Genomic DNA, 22,320 nt, shown 5'->3' with positions numbered 1-22,320 from the left:
AAGCAGATAAACATCAAATTCTCATTTTTGGGTGAACTATCCCAATGACTTTATTCTCAACATTTTATCTAGACTTTTTTTCTCGAAATTTAACGACATTTTTCTCATAATTTAACAAGTTTATTCTCAACATTTTATCTCGACTTTTTTCTCAAAATTTAACAACTTTAATCTCGAGATGGTTTTATTTTTTTATTATTGCTTGGACCTAATCCTCTTCCATAGTTATCGGTTTGGGGAAATTTGGTCCACAAAATGTAGGGTTTACTAGGACCACACACACACAGTGTCATGTGCCCCTTCAGATTCAGGTTACTGTAGTAATGCATTAGGTATCTTGCAATAAACAATATTTTTTACAGCATTTATTAATGTAGGTTTATAATAATCTGTATATACTAAAACATTTTTAACATTGTATAAATTTACATTGTGTAAATTAAACAATGTTTTATGGACAAACATGGATTAACTTTGAACATTACAATTATAAACTAACATTAGTCTACATTAATAAATGCTGTAAAAGTTTAATAGTTCAGTGTTAGTTCATGATCCCTGATGCATTAAATACTGTTAACAAACCGAGACATATTGCAAAGTGTTACCAGAACTGTCATTAATGATTAACAATAATGTTAATTATTTACTGAACATTTATCTGTTGTTTTGTTATCACCATGTATTTTACATGGGTTATGGTGAATATTCATATATATACACACATACATGCATCACAATTATCTTAAATAAATATTTTATATTAAACGTGTGAGTGCAAGTATGTATATACAGTATGTATATTAGCATAAAGGCAGGAACACACCAAGCCAATGGTCGGCCGTCGGGCAGTTTTTGTTCATTGGCTGACTAAGTTTTCTCGATGTGTTCCACACTGTCGGCTAAAGTTGGTCCTCGTCTGCTTTTTTTGGCCGATTCCACATGTTAAATCAGCGTCGGAACTCGTCTGTCCATCTGATCATTTTGATTGGCTGTTCAGATACTGCCACCTGCTGGTACGGAAAGGCATTTCATCTTACGCAGACGCAGAGCTTTCATCATCACTAGTTTGTCGGCGTTGGCTTGGTGTGTTCCTGCCTTCAGTGTGTTCCGCACTGTCGCCTAAAGTTGGTCTTCGTCGGCTTTTGTTCGGCAGATTTGACATGTTGAATTGGCATCAGAGCTCGTCAGTCCGTCGGGCCATCTGATCATTCTGATAAGATACTGCCACCTGCTGGTACGGAAAGACATTTCATGTTACGCAGGCCGCAGAACGGACGTGCTACTTGGCCATCGGCTGTCAAGTGTCGGTTTGGTGTGTCAGGCCAACTTTGGACACAGATGCTGCGGACGTGAGCCAACCCCGCAGTCTGCTTTCGTCGCCACTAGTTCGTCGGCGTCGGCTTGGTGTGTTCCTGCCTTCAGTGTGTTCCGCACTGTCGCCTGAAGTTGGTCTTCGTCGGCTTTTGTTCAACAGATATGACATATTGAATTGGCGTTGGAGCTCAAAGGTCCGTCGGGCCATCTGATCATTCTGATTGGCTAATAAGATACTGCCACCTGCTGGTACGGAAAGACATTTCATCTTAGAACAGACATGCTACTTGGCCGTCGGCTCTCGAGTATCGGTTTGGTGTGTCAGGGCAACTTTGGACCCAGACGCTGCGGACATGAGCCAACCCCACAGTCTGCTTTCGTCGCCACTAGTTCATCGGCGTCGGCTTGGTGTGTTCCTGCCTTCAGTGTGTTCCGCACTGTCGCCTGAAGTTGGTCTTCGTCGGCTTTTGTTCGGCAGATTTGACATGTTGAATTGGCATCAGAGCTTGTCAGTCCGTCGGGCCATCTGATCATTCTGATTGGCTAATAAGATACTGCCACCTGCTGGTACGGAAAGACATTTCATCTTACGCAGGCCGCAGAACGGATGTGCTACTTGGCCATCGGCTGTCGAGCGTCGGTTTGGTGTGTCAGGCCAACTTTGGACCCAGACGCTGCAAAGGTGAGCCAACCCCGCAGTCTGCTTTCGTCGCCACTAGTTCGTCGGCGTCGGCTTGGTGTGTTCCGCACTGTTGCCTGAAGTTGGTGCTCATCGCCTTTCGTTCAGCAGATACGACATATTGAATTGGCGTCGGAGCTCATCGGTCCGTCGGGCCATCTGATCATTCTGATAATAAGATCATTCTGATAATTCTGGCTAATAACATACTGCCACCTGCTGATACGGAAAGACATTTCATCTTACGCAGGCGCAGAACAGACATGCTACTTGGCCGTCAGCTGTCAGTTTGGTGCGTCTGGCCAACTTTGGACCCAGACGCTGCAGACGTGAGCCAACCCAGCAGTCTGCTTTCGTCGCCACTAGTTCGTCGGCGTCGGCTTGGTGTGTTCCTACCTTAACACATTTTAGCTAGCATCACTGAGAAAAAAACCCACAAACCATGATTTGCAACATGTCAGTGGAAAGTGGCATTTTAATGGGGATATTCTCATTCTAAAAAGCATTTTATTTGATAAAACTTGTTTCACTTTAGTGTGCAAGATTAGGAACTAATATTCTTTGTCCATTTTCCAAGAAGAGACATTTTAAATGAGTGTATATCTACTGAATGCATGCCATTTTGTCAGCATTTTAGAGTGTTGGCATACAGATGGCCCCAAATGTGAATATAGACTAAAAGCCACATTTTTTTATGTGATGGGGTCCTTAAGTTTTTTTTTTTTTGCGCATTGTGTAGTCACATCCCTTAACCCATGTGAACCCACTGTCCCTGTAAGCACACATTCTCTTGTGGCTCATTGCTTCAGTCCCTCATGAGGCCTGTTGCTAACGGAAACATGTTTGTGTTTGAGACGGCCACACCAGCTCAGTGAACTTAAAGTGTTAGTTCACCCAAAAATGGAAAGAAAAAAAAAAAAAGGTAATAAATTACTCAGCCTCATGTCGTTTCAAACCTGTAAGACTTTCATTCATCTTCAAAACACAATTTAAGATGTTTTAATGAAATCCTTCCATTGTCAGTCCACGCAACTATGAATTTTTAAAGCAACATTTTAAAATGTTAGAGAGATCAGAAAACTAATCAATATGAAAGGTCAAACTTGCTGCGTAACATGAAAACGACCCTCATTCTCACACGTCAAGCAAATCGTGTGTCTCTTCAGAAAATTTGGACTGAACCGCTCAATTCATATGGATTAGTTTTATGATTTCTTTATGACCGTTTTGAAGCATCAAAGTGGTAGTTGTATGGACTGTGAATTGAGGGACAGAAATCGCTCAGATTTCATTCAAATATCTTCATTTGTGTTTCGAAGATGAACAAAAGACTTACGAGTTTGGAATGAAATATGAGTGAATTATTTTCATTTTTGGGTGAACTAAACATTTAAATTGAACACTGGTCATTGGATGAAGGGTAAATCTCAGTCAGACTCTTCATTAACATACACAGATCATGTGGTCAGAAGTGAATGCAGCACCAATTCACAGACACTTCCTGTTAAGACGCCACCACTCACACACTTCCTTAAGCATTGAGGAAAACGTCCACACAAACAAGAAGTTCACACGTACACATCTGATCTGAAGCAGCACGTTTAGATGCTTTAACGTCCTGTTTATAACCGGCGACCGCTTCCTGTCCAGGAGAGGATAGAGGACGTTATCACAGACGGGGGCAGAGTAACACTGACATAAAAGAGCTTTTGTGTTGCTCAATACCTGACACAGGGCCAAACAAAAGCAGTTTTATTGTTTTAAGACAAGCAATGTTGATTTAAAAAAGTAGAGGGAATGGGGGGGGGGTAGCGAGGTGTGATGCATCTAAGCAATCACAGCTGAATCTTTGGCGCCCTCTAGTGTCCTCTAGCAGAACTGCATAAGTCAAAGTTTGTCTTTTTATGTGGTGACCGAAAAAAGTTTGATTCAAGCAGAAATTAATTTTATAATATATAGGAAAATTATATTCAGTTTGAATATAAACTGAATATAAAATTGTTATTCAGTTTGAAAAAACAAAATGTGTCTACAATAATGCACTTAAAAATGAGGCAAGGCATTACACCAGAATAAAAAATAAAAAAAACATTTAAAAAAATATAGGCACAAAACTGAATAATCATGTCAATATGAGGCTAATTTGATAAAATCACTTATCAATCTGGTCAAATAAAATGTATAAACGTATATTCCTTTTTTTCAAATACTAAAATTTCACATGGTACATACAAAGAAAAAGAAACAGATCACAAAGACATATTCCCCCACAGGAATTACATCATTAATGCAAAAAAATGAGGAATGAGTGCGTTTTCTGTCGTAAAATTAATTACCATATTAATATATTACATAAAAAAAAAAAAACACTGTTGTTTGTGGTCGGTACGATGTTCAAAAGTCTCTTATGCTCTCCAAGCATGAATTGATGATCAACAATAAAATAAAAGCAGTAATATCGTGAAATATTACAATTTCATTTATCATTTTAAAACAATGTATTACTACATTTATAATTTATTTAATAATTCATATTATTTATTATTTATCAATAATTTATGATGATCCATTTGTAATATATTTTAAAATAATGTATTATTTATTAATACTTTCTTTACTAAGTAATGATTTATTATTTATTAATAATTTATGATTATCATCAATGTTGAAAAAAAATTGTGCTACTTAATATTTTTGTTTTGTTAGCATTTTTTTGATGGATTTTTTTTTTTGATGGATTTTTTTTTTTTTTTTCATGAATAGAAAGTTTATTTGAAATATAATTTTTTGTAGCATTGTATATCTACTGTTACTTTTGATCAATTTATTCCTCCGTGCTGAATAAAAGTAAAAATGTTACTTTTTGGGGGGTTTTTTTTGTTTTTTTTTTACTTCATCGGAATGGTACAAAACTTGGTAAAAGGTTTTGGCACTTGCTATGTGAACATAAAAATTATGGACATGATTCAAAAAGGTTAAATGGTCCTGAAAAAAAGCAGTCACACTTGTGCTCCTCATGGTCAAAAATGACCACACTGCAATAAATGGGAGACAAATTTCAAGTGAAAACTTTTGGTACTGTGTCCAAACAAAATCTTACTGAAAGCCCATTTTCTAAGATATCAAGCTCAAACTTGGAACACAACTTGTTTAGATTTATGGCTTTGATTTCTACAGAGCCCTGGACATGACATGCAGGGGAAAAAAGAAAAAAAGAAAAGTAGGCTAAATCGTGTGCACTCTTTACGAAGTCGTATCGTGCATGATTTAGTAAATCGAGGGAATGAATTAGTAAATCGTGCGCACAATTTACTTTTTTTCCTGCATGTCATGTGCGGGGCTCCCACGAAATCCTTGCAGTTTTACGGTTAAATGTGTTCCTGAAAATATATTTCATATAAAAATTGAAAATCGTATTTTTGTGCATTTTTCATAAACGTAAATTCTGTAACTTTTAAAGGATTAGTTCACTTTTAAATAAACTTTTCCTGATCATTTTCTCACCCCCATGTCATCCAAGATGTTCATGTCTTTCTTTCTTCAGTTGAAAAGAAATTAAAGTTTTTTATGAAAGCATTCCAGGATTTTTCTCCCTATAGTGGACTTCGATGGGCACCAAACAGTTGAAGGTCAAAATTAGTTTCACTGCAGCTTCAAATTGTTCAAAACAATCCCAGATGAGAGATAAGGGTCTTATCTAGAGAAACCATTGCTCAGTTTTAACCAGAAATGCTCATCTTGAACTAGCTCTCTTCTTCTCCTCTATTAGAATTCCAGCAGTGTAGACGCTGCTAAGTGTAATTCTGCCCTCCAAAGGTAAAGTATGAACTCATTTTTATATGCAATATGCTAGTGCAAGTATATAACAATTAGTTCAAACTTTGATCTGTGGAGGGCAGTAATACACTTAGCAGTGTCTACACTGCTGGAATTCTAATAGACGAGAAGAAGAAGAAGAGAGCTAGTTCAAGATGAGCATTTCTGGTTAAAACTTATATAATTTTCCATTTTTTTCAGAAAATGAGCAATGGTTTCTCTAGATAAGACCCTTATTTCTCATCTGGGATCGTGTTGAACAATTTGAAGCTGCAGTGAAACTAATTATGACCTTCAACCGTTTGGTGCCCATTCAAGTCCACTATATGGAGAAAAATCCTGAAATGTTCTCATCAAAAACTTTAATTTCTTTTCGACTGAAGAAAGAAAGACATGGACATCTTGGATGACATGGGGGTGAGTAAATTATCAGGAAAAGTTTATTTAAAAGTGGACTAATCCTTTAAGTTAACTTTTTAAACATTTTTCACTTCAGCAATAATTTGCCAAGTGTCCTCTTCAAAAAGAGATGAAATTAAGCATTCAAAATTTATGACAGTTAAAGTTTGAAATTTCATGCTCAAAAAGTGAATAAATGGAAGTTAACTACAGCATAAATATAATTTAGTACCATAAAATACCCTAAAAATACAAAATATCAAATAAAAAACATTATCGAACTAAAATATAGTACATTCATTTCACTGAAATAAATAAATTTATATATATATATATATATGTCGGTCATTTTTGACTGACACGCAAAGAGCACCAGAGGGTTTAAATGACTCAAAAACAAAGAAAAATAAAATAAAAATGACCACAAACCAAATTCACTTTAAGGGATAACTTATAAATAAATGTAAAAGCATTAACTTACTGAAGTACTCCTAAATCCTAAAACTAAAATATTGAATAAATAGTCTGAAAACAAAACAACTGAAACTAGTAGTCACAGCGCAAAAGCTAAAGAAAACAAAACTAAAGTTAATGTACAAAGTAAATTCAGAATACAAAATTATAAGCTCAAAGTGTGTATGCACCTATGTTTGTGCACTTATCCTGAAAATATACTTTGGTTTATCACAGATCATTAAAAAAAATGTTTATGGACTATTAATATTTGCCAGTCCACACACACAGCTTTACAAACATGTGAGTTTCTGAATGATTGCAGGTTGAATGAGTCACACTAAGCCACATTAAAGTGGTATTGTAGCACTTCCTGTTTGTGGACAGTGTTTCCTGCGACCGCAGGTGCAGCCTGAGTCATTCAGTCAATCTGAGTGAGACACAAGGATGTGTGACGAAAACACTGGCTGACAGAAGTGATGGTAAAACTAAACGCTATCAGCTATAAATGTGTAAGCATAACTCTGGTGGTATGATCTCACACGCTCATTCAGGCACAGATGCGAAGTGTCTTTTATTTCACATAGAACTAAAATAACACACACACGCCCAGACACACCCACCACATCAAACACACAACTACATTCTAGCAAAGTGTCTGTGGTCTCGGTAAGCCGATATCATCTGTTCTGGGTCAGCAACATGTTGAAATGTGGAAAAGACACCGCACTGCCTGTGTTTGGCCAGAGGGGGGCAGAGTTACCGCAGTCTAGACTGAGATCTGAAGAGACATTCAACCAAAATCCCTCCTTGCCATTTTAATCATTAATCATTTCGCTAATTAAATTTTCACAACTGTTCATTTTAAAGACACTGAATATACAGCACTACTTAGAGATGCACTAATATTAAAGTTCTGCTCGATACCAATAAGCCAATTATTTTCATGTTACAGACAATAACTGATTCAAATACTTCTATAGTATTTTTTTTATTGTTTTGTTAAAATAAACTAAAATAAAACACTTGAATCTAAAATCAATTATTTTATGCTTTAAATAATATTTTATAAATAATTATAATTACTGCTATGTTATTTATTATTAATTTTATTAATAGTTTTTTTATTATATATATATTATTGAGAGCCATATAAGTTGTAGGAAACATCAAGAACATCATAGAGACTATTATTTATAGAATTATAATCTCCCAATAATACTAATAATAATAATAATAATAATTGAATAATAACCTAAATTAATATTCTACATTATTTTGTCAAAATAAACTAAAAATTAAAATTAAAATTAATTTATTTAAATGTTATAAGTAAATTTAGGCATCATAACATTATAATGTACAATATTTAAAAAAAAGAATATTTAGATTTTTGCTAAATATTACATAATGTGTTATTAACTTGTTAACATTTTTCAAGACTACCTTTACTGTAATCTAAATATAAAAATAGTGGAAATGAGCATGCAAAATTAAATATCAAATATCAACAGTGATGTGATGTGATATATATCTAATATCAGGCTAATAACTAATATGAATCCACATAGAATCCGTGCACATTTTCCTTTTTTTTTTCCCCCCATCAATTCATCTGCGGGATTCTGTGGAATTCTAAGGAATCCGTCTATATATGGCAAAATATGTTAAATGGAACCGATTACTTTACTCATATCAGTATTAGCAAGTTAACTCAATTTTTTTACTAAACACACACACACAAAAGCAGGGAAATGTGTAGAATTTTCTCACTGACGGAGATTGGAAATTTGTGGTTTGATTCCATACAGGACTGGTGATTCCTAAATGGAAAGAATCACTGGAGTTTAGAGCAGTGTGTGGATGTGTTTGTGAGTCTGTTCTCAAATTAGGTCACGGTTATTGGAAGACAAGAGTCATCTGATACCTGTAACTAAAATACATACTACTAAAGCAACACACACAAACACACAGGAGCGCTGCCTGTTTTAGAAGAGAATGCGAGAAGTGTGTGAGTGTGTGTTTGAATGAGAGAATGCATGTCTCACTCTGTCTTTGTCATCAGCCACATCACACAGAACATCATCCAGGTCCAGAATTCCTCCATCGCCGTGTTCCAGTCGGTACACCTGAACCCAGTACTCTTCACCCTGAGAGAGAGAGAGAGAGAGAGAGAGACAACGAACATGTTCAACTTTTGTTTGACTTGAACTTAAGTGAAAGTATTCATTCCTAAGCAGGACCTTACACACACACACAGGTTTGTTTTGCTATCAAAGTGAGGACATTGACATTCCATGGGTGTAATGGTTTTTATACTGTACAAACTGTACATTCTATCCCCCTACACAACCCACCACAGAAAACATTCTGCAATTTTATATTTTAATAAAACATTGTTTAGTATGTTTTTAAAGCTATTTTAAATATGAGGACTCATGAAATGTCCTCATAAAACATGTTTACGTCATAATACCAGTGTAATACCCTACCCATGTAATTATAAACATTTGTGTCCTCTTAAATCATGAAAACAAACACACACATACACGGACACACACACTATCAGGACACTCTAATCAATGAGGAAGAGCGCACACACACATAATGAGGGTTTAACTAATCAGGATAATGCACCTGAATCCAGACCATCACCCAGACAGGACAACACACACACACACACACACACACACACACACGCACACACACGGGTCATCATTACCACTCTGCATGACACCCACACAAACACCCACACCCACACAAAATCAGAGCATAGAGACAGAGAACAACTGAAGTTCAAAGTCACAGAGAACATGATCTGAACTATTGGACAGCAACATCTGTCAATCAAAACTGAAATGCACTTTCCAGTCAGGGGCCTGTAATTAAAAAAAAGGTAATAATAATACTCAATGTATAAGCGATATTATTATAATCATATTTTATATAAATGAAGACTTCAGATGCAAAAGCCTCTAAGTGCCATCTGAAATTTTCTTCTAAAATTAGCATTTTTATCAAGCTCGTATGTTTAGGTTCAGTAATTTCACTTTAATGGCAATTAATATGTCATTTTCATTGCCATTAAAGTGAAATAACTGAACATAAACATACGAGCTTGATAAAAATGCTAATTTTAGAAGAAAATTTCAGATGGCACAAGTTTTTGCATCTGAAGTCTTCAAATACTAAAATTATAAATATTATATGTATTATTTATATAAAATGTGATTATTAAATATTACGTATTCATTGAACATTAATAATAATTAATAATAAATATATAAATAATTAAATAAAATAATTTTATATAAATAATAAGTATTATTACTATTACTATTTTGAATATTATACACCTGTAGGAATGACCAGAACATCATATTAGAGACTATTATTAATACAATTATAATCCCCAATAATAATAATAATAATAATAATAAATGTTTTAACAAATTTAATTAAAATAAAAAATATACAAATAAATACAATTAAAAATTATAATATTTATTGGGCAAAAATCTGTGTAGTGCTGGATGATTTTTCCCCCCTTTTTTTTCTTCATTTTCCTGGAAGAGTACGAAACTTTCAATTCATATCTGCTTGACCTCAAAGCTTATAGAGAAAACCTAAAAGCCACAAAACTCCAAAATTTGATTTTAAAGGGATCTTAAAAGATTAGTTCACTTTTAAATAAAATTTTCCTGATAATTTACTCACCCCCATGTCATCCAGGATGTTCATGTCTTTCTTTCTTCAGTCGAAAAGAAATTAAGGTTTTTGATTAAAAAAAAAAGGATCTTTGAAGCTTCACTGAAACTGTAATTTTGACCTTCAACCGTTTGGAGGCCATTGAAGTCCACTATAAGGAGAATAATCCTGGAATGTTTTCATCAAAAACCTTAATTTCTTTTCGACTGAAGAAAGAAAGACATGAACATCTTGGATGACATGGGGGTGAGTAAATTATCAGGAAAATTTTATTTGAAAGTGAACTAATCCTTTAAGAGGCTCAGGAAAAAAGCATACCTCTGTAGCACAAACAGTACAGGTGTTATGTGCCAAAGTTTAGGAGTTTAAAACAACAACAAGCATCTCTAATAAATGCATTTAAAAATCATTAGTTTCATCACAGAGTCAAAACAATCTACATTTACAATCGATTCATTTTGCTAGCCAATCAAAAGCCATGATGTCACAACGTAGCAAGGTTATGAACCAATCAGCGCTGACTCTACCTGCTTAGCCCAGCCCTTTTCCTCCCTGAGTCTCTTCTGCAGAGAGAAGTGATGTTTCCACATCTCTAAACATTACAATCTGTCTCTCTCCACACACAAAAGAGACCAGACCAGACCAAGCTAAAAACCCTTTGTCTCCTTCTCTTCATTCCTTTCTTCCTCTCAGCTCAGAAGCAAACAGTCCTAAACGAGGACACGTTCGGTAACGTGAGAAGTTCATTCTCAGAAAGACCCGTGTGTGTAAGCTGAGAGGATTGTGCTGTTAAAGACAAGCAAGTGTATCTGATACTAGAGAGTCCATGTCTTATTGAGCATCCGAGGAAGAGAGACATGTACACAGCAACCGGATATTCAAACTTACTTTACACCGCTATCCTTACAGTGTTTGCGTGGGTGTATGTGTGTGTGATGTTTATTAATGCTTTGGTAATGTAATCCCTCACTTATGAAGCTAATAAAGCTTCGTAAAAACCTCTTTACAGAGAAAGCGCATGTCCGCTAACTCAAACATGCAGTTCAACAAGGGAACGTCAGTCTCCACCAACAGAGAGCAAAGTGTTTTCATGAGAAAGAGTCTTTATAAAGCCTCTTTTTTCAACAAACTGGCTCTCTTTCTGCAGGATACAGGAAATAAGAGTCATTTCACAGCACAAACTCACACACACTCATGTTCGGCTTAATGAGTGTTTACTCTAAAGAGGCATGCAGGCATACAAAATATTTCAAAATGTGACAAAAAAACAGTAAGGAATGTGTCCTTACTGCTGTTTGTCACATTTTGAAACATGAAAATTGCCATGTATTTCACAGGCTGGTTGTTCAGAGTGTTTGCAGAGTTATGAAAACAGACAACATATGATATAGTAAAATAGACAGTAATTAGGGCTGTGTCAGTAATCGAAATCAAAATAAAATCACAATGTGAGCAGAAAGCGTGATTTTTTCCGCCAGCCCCCCTCAGTGTGTATTCTGAATCCAGCGTGCCTAAATCTAGCGCAAGAACAGAACAGAGTGGGTTTACTGTTACATGGAAGAAAGCACAAAAACAGGGAAGGTGAATTCAGGACAGGATAAAGACTTGGCCAAAAAAATCAACATCCGTGGTTTGGGAATATTTTGGATACAGGAGAGATGATTTATCACAAAGCCAGGTAATTTGCAAGATCTGTCAAATTACCGTTGCAGCAAAACAGAGTAGGCGGAGCATTTTACCGCCGCGTACCGTGTCATGCTTGAGATGCTGCAGAAGACACGAGGCACGAATGCAACGGTTAAACACTAAAGTATAGTGCGTTTATACTGAAAAACAACGGCCCATTTGGAACCAGGTAAAAAAAAAAATAAAAAAAATTGTAAAACATACGAAGAGAGTTCAAAAAGGCATAAAGAAATAACCGATGACATCAAGTAACATTTAAGCAAAGATATGGTGCCCGCAAATACAGTGGGTACGGAAAGTATTCAGACCCCCTTAAATTTTTCACTCTTTGTTATACTGCAGCCATTTTCAATTTTCCCTCATTAATGTACACACAGCACCCCATATTGACAGAAAAACACAGAATTGTTGACATTTTTGCAGATTTATTAAAAAAGAAAAACTGAAATATCACATGGTCCTAAGTATTCAGACCCTTTGCTCAGCATTTAGTAGAAGCACCCTTTTGATCTAATAGAGCTATGAGTCTTTTTGGGAAAGATGCAAGTTTTTCACACCTGGATTTGGGGATCCTCTGCCATTCCTCCTTGCAGATCCTCTCCAGTTCTGTCAGGTTGGATGGTAAATGTTGGTGGACAGCCATTTTTAGGTCTCTCCAGAGATGCTCAATTGGGTTTAAGTCAGGGCTCTGGCTGGGCCATTCAAGAACAGTCACGGAGTTGTTGTGAAGCCACTCCGTTATTTTAGCTGTGTGCTTAGGGTCATTGTCTTGTTGGAAGGTAAACCTTCGGCCCAGTCTGAGGTCCTGAGCACTCTGGAGAAGGTCTTCGTCCAGGATATCCCTGTACATGGCTGCATTCATATTTCCCTTGATTGCAACCAGTCGTCCTGTCCCTGCAGCTGAAAAACACCCCCACAGCATGATGCTGCTACCACCATGCTTCACTGTTGGGACTGTATTGGTCAGGTGATGAGCAGTGCCTGGTTTTCTCCACACATACAGCTTAGAATTAAGGCCAAAATGTTCTATCTTGGTCTCATCAGACCAGAGAATCTTATTTCTCACCATCTTGGCAAACTCCATGTGGGCTTTCATGTGTCTTGCACTGAGAAAAGGCTTCCGTCGGGCCACTCTGCCATAAAGCCCCGACTGGTGGAGGGCTGCAGTGATGGTTGACTTTCTACAACTTTCTCCCATCTCCCGACTGCATCTCTGGAGCTCAGCCACAGTGATCTTTGGGGATCTTCTTTACCTCTCTCACCAAGGCTCTTCTCCCCGGATAGCTCAGTTTGGCCGGATGGCCAGCTCTAGGAAGGGTTCTGGTCGTCCCAAACGTATTCCATTTTCGGATTATGGAGGCCACTGTGCTCTTAGGAACCTTAAGTGCAGCAGAAATTTTTTTGTAACCTTGGCCAGATCTGTGCCTTGCCACAATTCTGTCTCTGAGCTCTTCAGGCAGTTCCTTTGACCTCATGATTCTCATTTGCTCTGACATGCACTGTGAGCTGTAAGGTCTTATATAGACAGGTGTGTGGCTTTCCTCATCAATTATCTCAAGGATGATCAGAAGAAATGGACAGCACCTGAGTTAAATATATGAGTGTCACAGCAAAAGGGTCTGAATACTTAGGACCATGTGATATTTCAGTTTTTCTTTTTAATAAATCTGCAAAAATGTCAACAATTCTGTGTTTTTCTGTCAATATGGGGTGCTGTGTGTACATTGAGGAAAAAAAATGAACTTAAATGATTTTAGCAAATGGCTGCAATATAACAAATATCTGCAGCACAGAAATAACTGTGCTGTGTTTGAAAAGTCTGCTGGTGAAGCCGTTTCATACCTATACATGACAACTGCTCTCTGTGTTTCAGCAGTAGCACGAACACAGATCTGAATGTTACAGTGTGATTCTGTCGAAGACTTAATAGACATAAGAGAATTGTTGTAATTTAGGAATGAGATTGTGTGGGTGTTTGAATCAAGATCACCATCTTTTCACGATTAATCGTGCAGCTCAAGTTAAAACGCATAAAAGTGTTCATTTTTGAGTTGAAAACAGTGTCATGTAAACAGCCTCTTATAATCATATTATAATCACAGAAAAAAAATGCCTGAAACTCTCAGCTGTGTGTGCAGTCAATGCAATTTAGCCTACTCCCTGAGGAAAAAAATAAAACAGTACACTCCGATGGTCATTAGAGGTCCAGGACAGGCCAAATCTCTCCCCGTCTTGTATACTTTCAACTTCGGTCTATCTCAATGGATATTTGGCTGAAATTATAGTCAAGCATAAATATCAAGATTACACACTGAATATTGTCAAAAAGCAATTAATCATGTCCTGAACCTGCACTCTTAAAAATAAAGATTCTTTATTGGCATCTTTGGATGAAGAAACTTTAACATACATGGAATCTTCCCATTTCATAAATGGTTCTTTATAGTGGAAATATCTGTAATAAAGTATTTCCCGCAATATTGCGTTCAATATCGATAGGAAATCGCCGTCGATATTGAACGCGATATTGCGTGGCTTATCAGTGAACTACGGCTCTGTCTATTAAATGCCGCTTCATTTGAAAGCAGGTGATGGCGATTTAGCGGTAATCAGGAAACCGGCTTTACTGACGAAATGCGCGTGACAAAAGCATTCGATATATCGCCCAGCCCTAATAATAACATAAAACATTTCCTAATTATCTTAATTTCTGGGCTTTTTCTTAGCAAATTATTTAAACAGTTATTACTTTATTAATCTGCAAAATAATTCCAACTTCACACCAAGGCTTAAAACACCCTGAAAATTGCACCAAAATCTCTAAACCTTTGCCCCACTCTCCCTTTCATAAGCATATCTGTACACCAGCACAGAATAGCAAATCCCTGTAGCACAGCTGCACTCTTACATAACCCACACACAATGCTGTCTGATGTTTTGAGATTTCTGCATTTTATTCTTTCATTCGGTCTTTCTTTGTCCACCGTTTTAGAACAGATGACACTGACTGAACCCATAAACTCACTCTCCATCTGAGCTGCTCTTCCCCAGTACGCACACACGCACAGTCAAACTCATTTCAGCTAGACTCAATTAAGTCACATCCATTAATGCCTTGTCTAAGAGTTAAAAATAGAATGCCCGTTAACAATCGTCTGTCTTCAGCTGGATCTGCAGGCTGAAGGACAGACTCCCAAAATGGCTGTTAACCTTGTAAAACCAGTCACAGGTTCATTACAGAAACACCAGTCCAGCATAAACACAATATTAAAGGGACAGCTCACTCAAAAACGATAAATTATTAATGATATGTCATTATTTACTCATCTTCAGGTTGATCAATACACAATGCGGGTAAATCAGTCACATATGCGACCAAATTTAATGAGAGGCAACTAAAAAAAAAAAATTCTTTCATTAGCCAATGGCTAGTAAATTGTACAATTTCAGTTGCCTGAATACGTTTAGCACAGATTTAATTTCATTGCCTGCTGAGCTTTACGCATCGATGCTTGGCTGAGGGCGCCCTCTGTCGCTTTCTCTCGCACACGAGTATCCTTGTCTTGGAGAGTATCCTCGGTTAGGTCTGAACGTAAACAGTTGAGAAAGTAAATGCGTGTGTAACAATACACACCCTGACAAAAGTCTTGTCGCCTATCCAAGTTGTAGGAACAACAAATAATGACTTGACTTCTAGTTGATCATTTGGAATCAGAAGTGGCTTTTATGAAAGGTAAAGGCCTCTAGATTATTGCCTGGCAAGGCCAGACTGATATATCTTCTACAAGATATATCAGTCTGGTCAGTCCCCCCTCCGTCACGATTCGAGTCAACTTCAAACCGTACCGTGCAATCAGATTTGTTTATTTCAGTGACACAAACAGCGTCACTCTAGTGCGGCGAAAGTCCCTTCAATATCAACAAAGACTGCACACGGGAGACCCGAGAGTTTGTTCTATTCAGCTGTGAATTCAGTTTTAAATGACCAAAAACGCATTAATTATTTACTTTTCGCCTTTGACTCTCTTGTCGTTTTGCTAACGTCATATCCACCCTTCTCTGATTGGTTTACTCCGCTTCCTGTTTGCTCGGATTTGCTCCGCCCTAGAAATCAAATTGATTCAATGGCCGACCAGACTCATCCGCTGGTACAGTGGTGAGGCTGGATTTTCCAGGCAATCTAGATCATGCTTATTATACCAAAAATATATCATGCCTTGATTTTTAATTATTTAATTAGGACAGAAAGGTCAGACTTTGCTTAGACAAAAGTCTTGTCACATGTTTAAAGGATTCAACCAATCACAGATTAGAGCATCACCTGTAACAAATACTGTAATTAACACATTCCCGGGTGTGTAGAAGAACCCCAGCACACCCAACCTTCATTTGAAATGCATCCTGACCTCTGACAGCATGCCAAAGATTCAACCACAGACCAAAGTGCTGATCATCAAGAGCCTGAAGACCAAGTCTCCTGCTGAGGTGGCAGACATCTTTAACGTATCTAAGAGTCAAGTGGAGAGGATAAGAAAAAATTTGAAGAAACTGGTGAAGTTCATGACAGGCCCAGGTCAGGCAGACCCCGTAAGACAACTGTTCGAGAGGACCGTTTGCTGGTTCGACAGTCCAGGGCCAGCCCTTTTTCAACTGCAGCAGAGCTACATAACCACTGGTCACCAGAAACCCCTGTATCTACAAGAACAGTTTGTCGAATTCTGTCACACAGTGGTCTCAATGGCCGAATTAGTGCTCAGAAACCAGCATTAAACAGAAGACAACTAAAAAAATCGTGTTGCATTTGCCAAGGTCCACAGCTTGCAGGAAGGATGGACTGTGGAAAAGTGGCAGAAGGTTGATTTTTCCGATGAATCGTCTATTGAACTGCATCCCAATCGTCGCAAATACTGAAGAAGACCTATTGGAACCCGCATGGACCCAAGATTCACACAGAAAACAGTCAAGTTCGGTGGAGGAAAAATCATGGTTTGGGGTTACATTCAGTATGGGGGCGTGCGAGAGATCTGCAGAGCGGATGGCAACATCAACAGCCTGAGGTATCAAGACATTTTTGCTGCCCATTACATTCCAAACCATAGGAGAGGGCAAATTCTTCAGCAGGATGGCGCTCCTTCTCATACTTCAGCCTCCACATCAATGTTCCTAAAAGCAAAGAAGGTCAAGGTGCTCCAGGATTGGCCAGCCCAGTCACCACACATGAACATTATTGAGCATGTCTGGGGTAAGATGAAGGAGGAGGCATTGAAGATGAAACCAAAGAATCTTGATGAGCTCTGGGAGTCCTGAAAGAATGCTTTCTTTGCCATTCCAGATGACTTTATTAATAAGTTATTTGAGTCATTGCCGAGACATATGGATGCAGTCCTCCAAGCTCATGGGAGTCATACACAATATTAATTCTTTTTCCACTGCACCATGACCTAATGTACAGTACAGAACATAATTTCTGTTAAGTGACAAGACTTTTGTCTAAACAAAGTCTGACCTTTCTGTCCTAATTAAATAATTAAAAATCAAGGCATGATAAGATTTTATTTAGGTAAAATAAGCATAATCTAGAGGCCTTTGCCTTTCATATAAGCCACTTCTGATTCCAAATGATCAACTAGTCAAGTCAAGTTATTTGTTGTAGGGCTGGGCGATATATTGCATGTGATTGTCACGCGCTTTTAGTCAGTAAAGCCGGTTCCCTGATTGCCGCTAAATCGGCAGCACCTGCTTTCAAATGGAGCGGCATTTAATAGACAGAGCCGTAGATCACTGATAAGCAAAGCAATATCGCGTTCATTATCGAAGGCGATACATCTGCGATATGAAACTCCACCCTCTTCTTGGGAGCAGCAGCTCATTTGCATTTAAAGGGACACAAAAAACTGAGCGTTTTTGCTCACCCTTTAAAAGAAACGTGACAAATTTAACATGCTTTAATAAATGATCTGTGGGGTATTTTGAGCTGACACATCACATACACACTCTGGGGACATCAGAGACTTATTTTACATCTTGTAAAAGTGGCATTATATGACCCCTTTAAATCAAACAAGTGACTCAATGCACTCAGTGCTCGACTGTATAACTTTTATAACTTTAATAAGGATTAATCTATATTTTTACAGTAAAGACTATGCAGTGCTATTTTACATTTGATTAGGCCTACTTTATCCATTTTTTGTACTACAACTACTGTCAGATATACCTGAAAAACATGAAAAGCACTATTTAATTGGCAACTTTTCTATTGTGTTTATTTGTGCTATTGCTTGTTGTTTGATTATTTGACTTACATTATTTTGTTTCACTTGACTTAAATAGTGTTTGAAATTTATATATTATATTATATTATATTATATTATATTATATTATATTATATTATATTATATTATATTATATTATATTATATTATATTATATTATATTTAAGTAGATTTTTCTAATTTGCATTGTTCTTGCATTCCATGTAAAAAGTCTGTCAAGTAAAATAAAAATGATGGTGACTCAAGCTTCAGTGTGTCCATAGAGGGTTGACAGTTATTTTTTTTCCCAGTGGAACACAAAATGTCATTTCTTAAAAAAAAATTAAAAAAATATCCCGGTCACTTGATGACAGTAAATGAGGACTGGGGCTGTCAAGCTTTAAAAATGACTCTGAAAAGTACCCCAACATACCCTGACATAAAAGTAACCAACACAAATTATGCATTATAGTTCCATTTTGTGCAAGGCGAAGAAGAAAACTCAAGCATAAAAACTCAACTCACTGAAAATCTTGACCAACCAAAACGGGGACATTTGCAATTTGTGTAAAAAAAAAAAAAATATATATATTTATATATATATATATATATATATATATAAAGCATTAAAATAGTTTATGGTGCATTACACTCTTTGTTAAGTTTATCATAAGTTTCCAAATCAGATGTACTAAAACTGGCTAATACTCAAACTTATAATTATTTTCATGTTATGGCCGATGACAGCAAACTTAAATAAAAATTTTACATAATTTGTCAACAAATAAAAAATAACAAATAAGCACTAAAAACAACATTATAATGTACAGTATGAACAAATGGATATTCATTTTGAGATCTGCTAAATTTACCTTTAACAGTGTTATTCAATTATTTGGGTTTTTTTAAAGAATAATTTCAAGTAAGCATTGGATGGCAAAAAAGGTCATATAAATGTAAAAACATGCAGGAAAAATGGGCATGCACAATTAAATCAACTACCATGGTATCAATATATTGTGAATGCCGACTAATACAATAAAAGCATTCATGTTTTAATGTGACCTTCATATAACAAAAAGAAAAACATTAAAATCTGTTTTATTATTTTAATAATAATTTTTTATTTTTTTAAAAAGACCACCCGGGACATAAAAGTGCCCAAAGCTGAAGAAACACCTGTATATACACTGAATCCTGTATGTTTATACACACACTCACAGCTTCTTATAGCAGAAAACTGCCGTCTTTGACTATTCCAGTGACATTAGCACTGATGTTTTAAATATCGTGACAAAGCTCTTACAGACACGACCATATAAAGACACAATCCCTCCATCTCTCCCTCTCTCTCGCACACACAAACACAGCAGGAGATTCACACAAATGCAAAAACTGTGCTGCTAAAAGCAGTCTCCTGTGGAATAAGTCCTTCATGAGCTTCATGCAGCCTGAAATACCCCTCTGTGGATCTCATGCTATTCAGAATAGCTTGGCACCCAGATAAACAACTTGCACAAACACACACTCTGTGTTCACTTGTATGGGCAGGCAGGTTTTGCCACCCTTTTTGGGAAAAATTTCTGAATATGTACCAATAGGAAAACCGGTCAAAACAAGTACAAAATTTTCATAAATTGACAAAATAAGGTTTCATATCTGCAAATTCCAATAGGTGTTTTCGCTTTAGTTCACACTGATACATAAAATAACACCATGATACATTGTTAGTGTAGTAGTTATCTTATTGTAAGAAAATAAATGGAAATGGAAACTTGTAATAATAACATATACAAAGTTAAATGTGTATGTCCTAAACAGAAGGTGCAGGGTCATTCTGACATTTACACTTAAACAGACACTTACTGAATGTTTGACAACTAACCAATTTAATCACGTGGGTCTGCTCTGCCCATCTATAATGTGTGACTGTCACTTTAAGAAGCATTGAACTAATGAACTCGCCCGTGTGTGTGACCCACAGCAGTGCTGAGAACTTTACACCACAGTTGTGTCCACACTGCTATCTTAAAGGCATTACTATGCATTTATTGTTTCAGTTGTGTTCTGTAGGGTTTGAAACACAATTTTACATTGTAACAATTGGCCATGACTTGCAGTGATATCAAGAATGCCCTCAAGCACAGATGATCCAAAAATGTCACAACTGTCCATAAATGCACCCAATTCTTCAAATTAGATCTGAAATAATCAAATTAAATTTTAAGTCTAACAGCTACTTAAGAGTGTTCTCTTAAAGGGGTTAGTTCACCCAAAAATGAAATTTCTGTCATTATTTACTCACCCTCATGTCGTTCCAAACCCGTAAGACCTTCGTTCATCTTCGGAACACAAATTAAGAAATTTTTGATGAAATCCAAGAGGTTTTTATCCCTCATAGAAAGCAACAATTACAGTGGTGGTCAGAATTATTGGCACCCTTGGTAAATATGATCAAAAATGACTGTAAAAATAAATCTGAATTGTGTATCCTTTTGATCTTTAATTCATAAAATGAGCAAAAATTGAAAGTGTTAATCATCAGATTATGAAATAAATGTTTTTCTCCAAAACATGTTGGCCACAATTATTGGCCACCCTAGAATATTTTCTCTGAAGTATATTCCCATTCATATTTACATTTTTTTAGCACACCAGGGTGATCATGAACATGAAATTGTCCAGCAGAGACTTCCTGTTCCACAGGAGGATAAACATGAGGAAACACAAAGGCCAAATTGCCTTAAACACTCATCACAATGAGAAAAAACAAAGAATATAGTTCTGATGTGCAGCAAAAGATTGTTGAGCTTCACAAAATAGAAAGTGGCTGTAAAATAATAGCTAAAGCACTGAAAATCCCCATTTCCACCATCATGGCAATAATTAAGAAGTTCCAATTAACTAAAGATGTTACAAATCTCCTGGAAGAGGACGATTGTCTAAATCATAGTAATGCATGGTGAGGAGGAAAGTTTAAGTGGACAAAGACTCTCCAAGGATCACAGCTGGAGAATTGCAGAGATTAGTTGAGTCTTGAGTCTCAGAAAGCCTAAAAAAAAAAAACTTATCAAACAGCACCTACATACCCACAAGTTGTTCGGGAGGGTTTCAAGAAAAATCCTCTTCTCTTATTCAGAAACAATCTCCAGCATATAATCTCCAGATGAAACTAAAAAAAAAAAAAGAGCTTTTTGGCAGCAAACCCACCAGATGGGTTTGGTGCACACATCGATAAAAAGTACCCCGTGCCCACGGTTAAATATACTGCTGGATGAACAGATAAAAATTCAAAACCTGACCGCTTCTGTTAGAAATCCAACAATGGGCCATGGTTGGATCTTCCATTAGGACAATGATCCAAAACAAACCAACACGAATGTGCGTCAATGAGCCCAAAATGAAGCTTCTGCCATGGCCATCCCAGTCCCCTGACCTGAACCCTAAAGAAAATGAGTGGAGTGAACTGAAGAGAAGCACCAAGATAGAGCTGGAATCTGAAGGATCTGGAGAGATTCTGCATGAAGGAATGGTCTCTGATCTCTTGTCAGGTGTTCTCCAAACTCATCAGGCATTAAAGAAGAAGAGTCAGAGCTGTTTTCTTGGCAAAAGGAGGTCGCAAAACTTATTGAATAAAAGGGTGCCAATAATTGTGGCCAACGTGTTTTGTAGATAAACATTATATGACTTTCCCTCCACTTTTCAATTCTTTTTCTTCAATGAAAGGTTAGACTTTTGCTAATTTTATGAATTAAAGATCAAAAGGATAAACAATGCAGATTTATTTTTACAGTCATCTTTGATCATATTTACCAAGGGTGCCAATAATTCTGACCACCACTGTACTGTCATTCAAGGTCGTTAAAATAGTCAACGTGACTACAGTGGTTCAACCTTGATGTTATGAAGTGATGAGAATACCGGCTCCTGTGTCACCACACGCCAATACGAGCTGGCGTTCTGTCGTAACTTACTTTAAGTTAAATCAACAATTCTTTTTTACAGTGTA

The 22,320-nt window shown here is 36.8% G+C and overlaps 1 protein-coding gene across 8 annotated transcripts in view; it reads right to left on the bottom strand.

Annotated features, from left to right (window-relative positions):
* Nucleotides 1-22,320, bottom strand: part of pard3ab (par-3 family cell polarity regulator alpha, b) — a 124,319-nt gene that overhangs the window by 89,171 nt on the left and 12,828 nt on the right. For all 8 annotated transcript variants that reach the window (XM_067364205.1, XM_067364204.1, XM_067364208.1 and 5 more), the window contains exon 2: nucleotides 8,713-8,814. In XM_067364205.1, the coding sequence (XP_067220306.1) occupies nucleotides 8,713-8,814 (102 nt within the window). The remainder of the gene's footprint in view (nucleotides 1-8,712; nucleotides 8,815-22,320) is intronic.

The sequence above is a fragment of the Chanodichthys erythropterus genome, chromosome 16, assembly GCF_024489055.1.
Source record: "Chanodichthys erythropterus isolate Z2021 chromosome 16, ASM2448905v1, whole genome shotgun sequence".
Taxonomy (NCBI): Eukaryota; Metazoa; Chordata; class Actinopteri; order Cypriniformes; family Xenocyprididae; genus Chanodichthys; species Chanodichthys erythropterus.
Note: the sequence above shows the minus strand (reverse complement) of the source record. Positions and strands in the feature narration are given on the sequence as shown.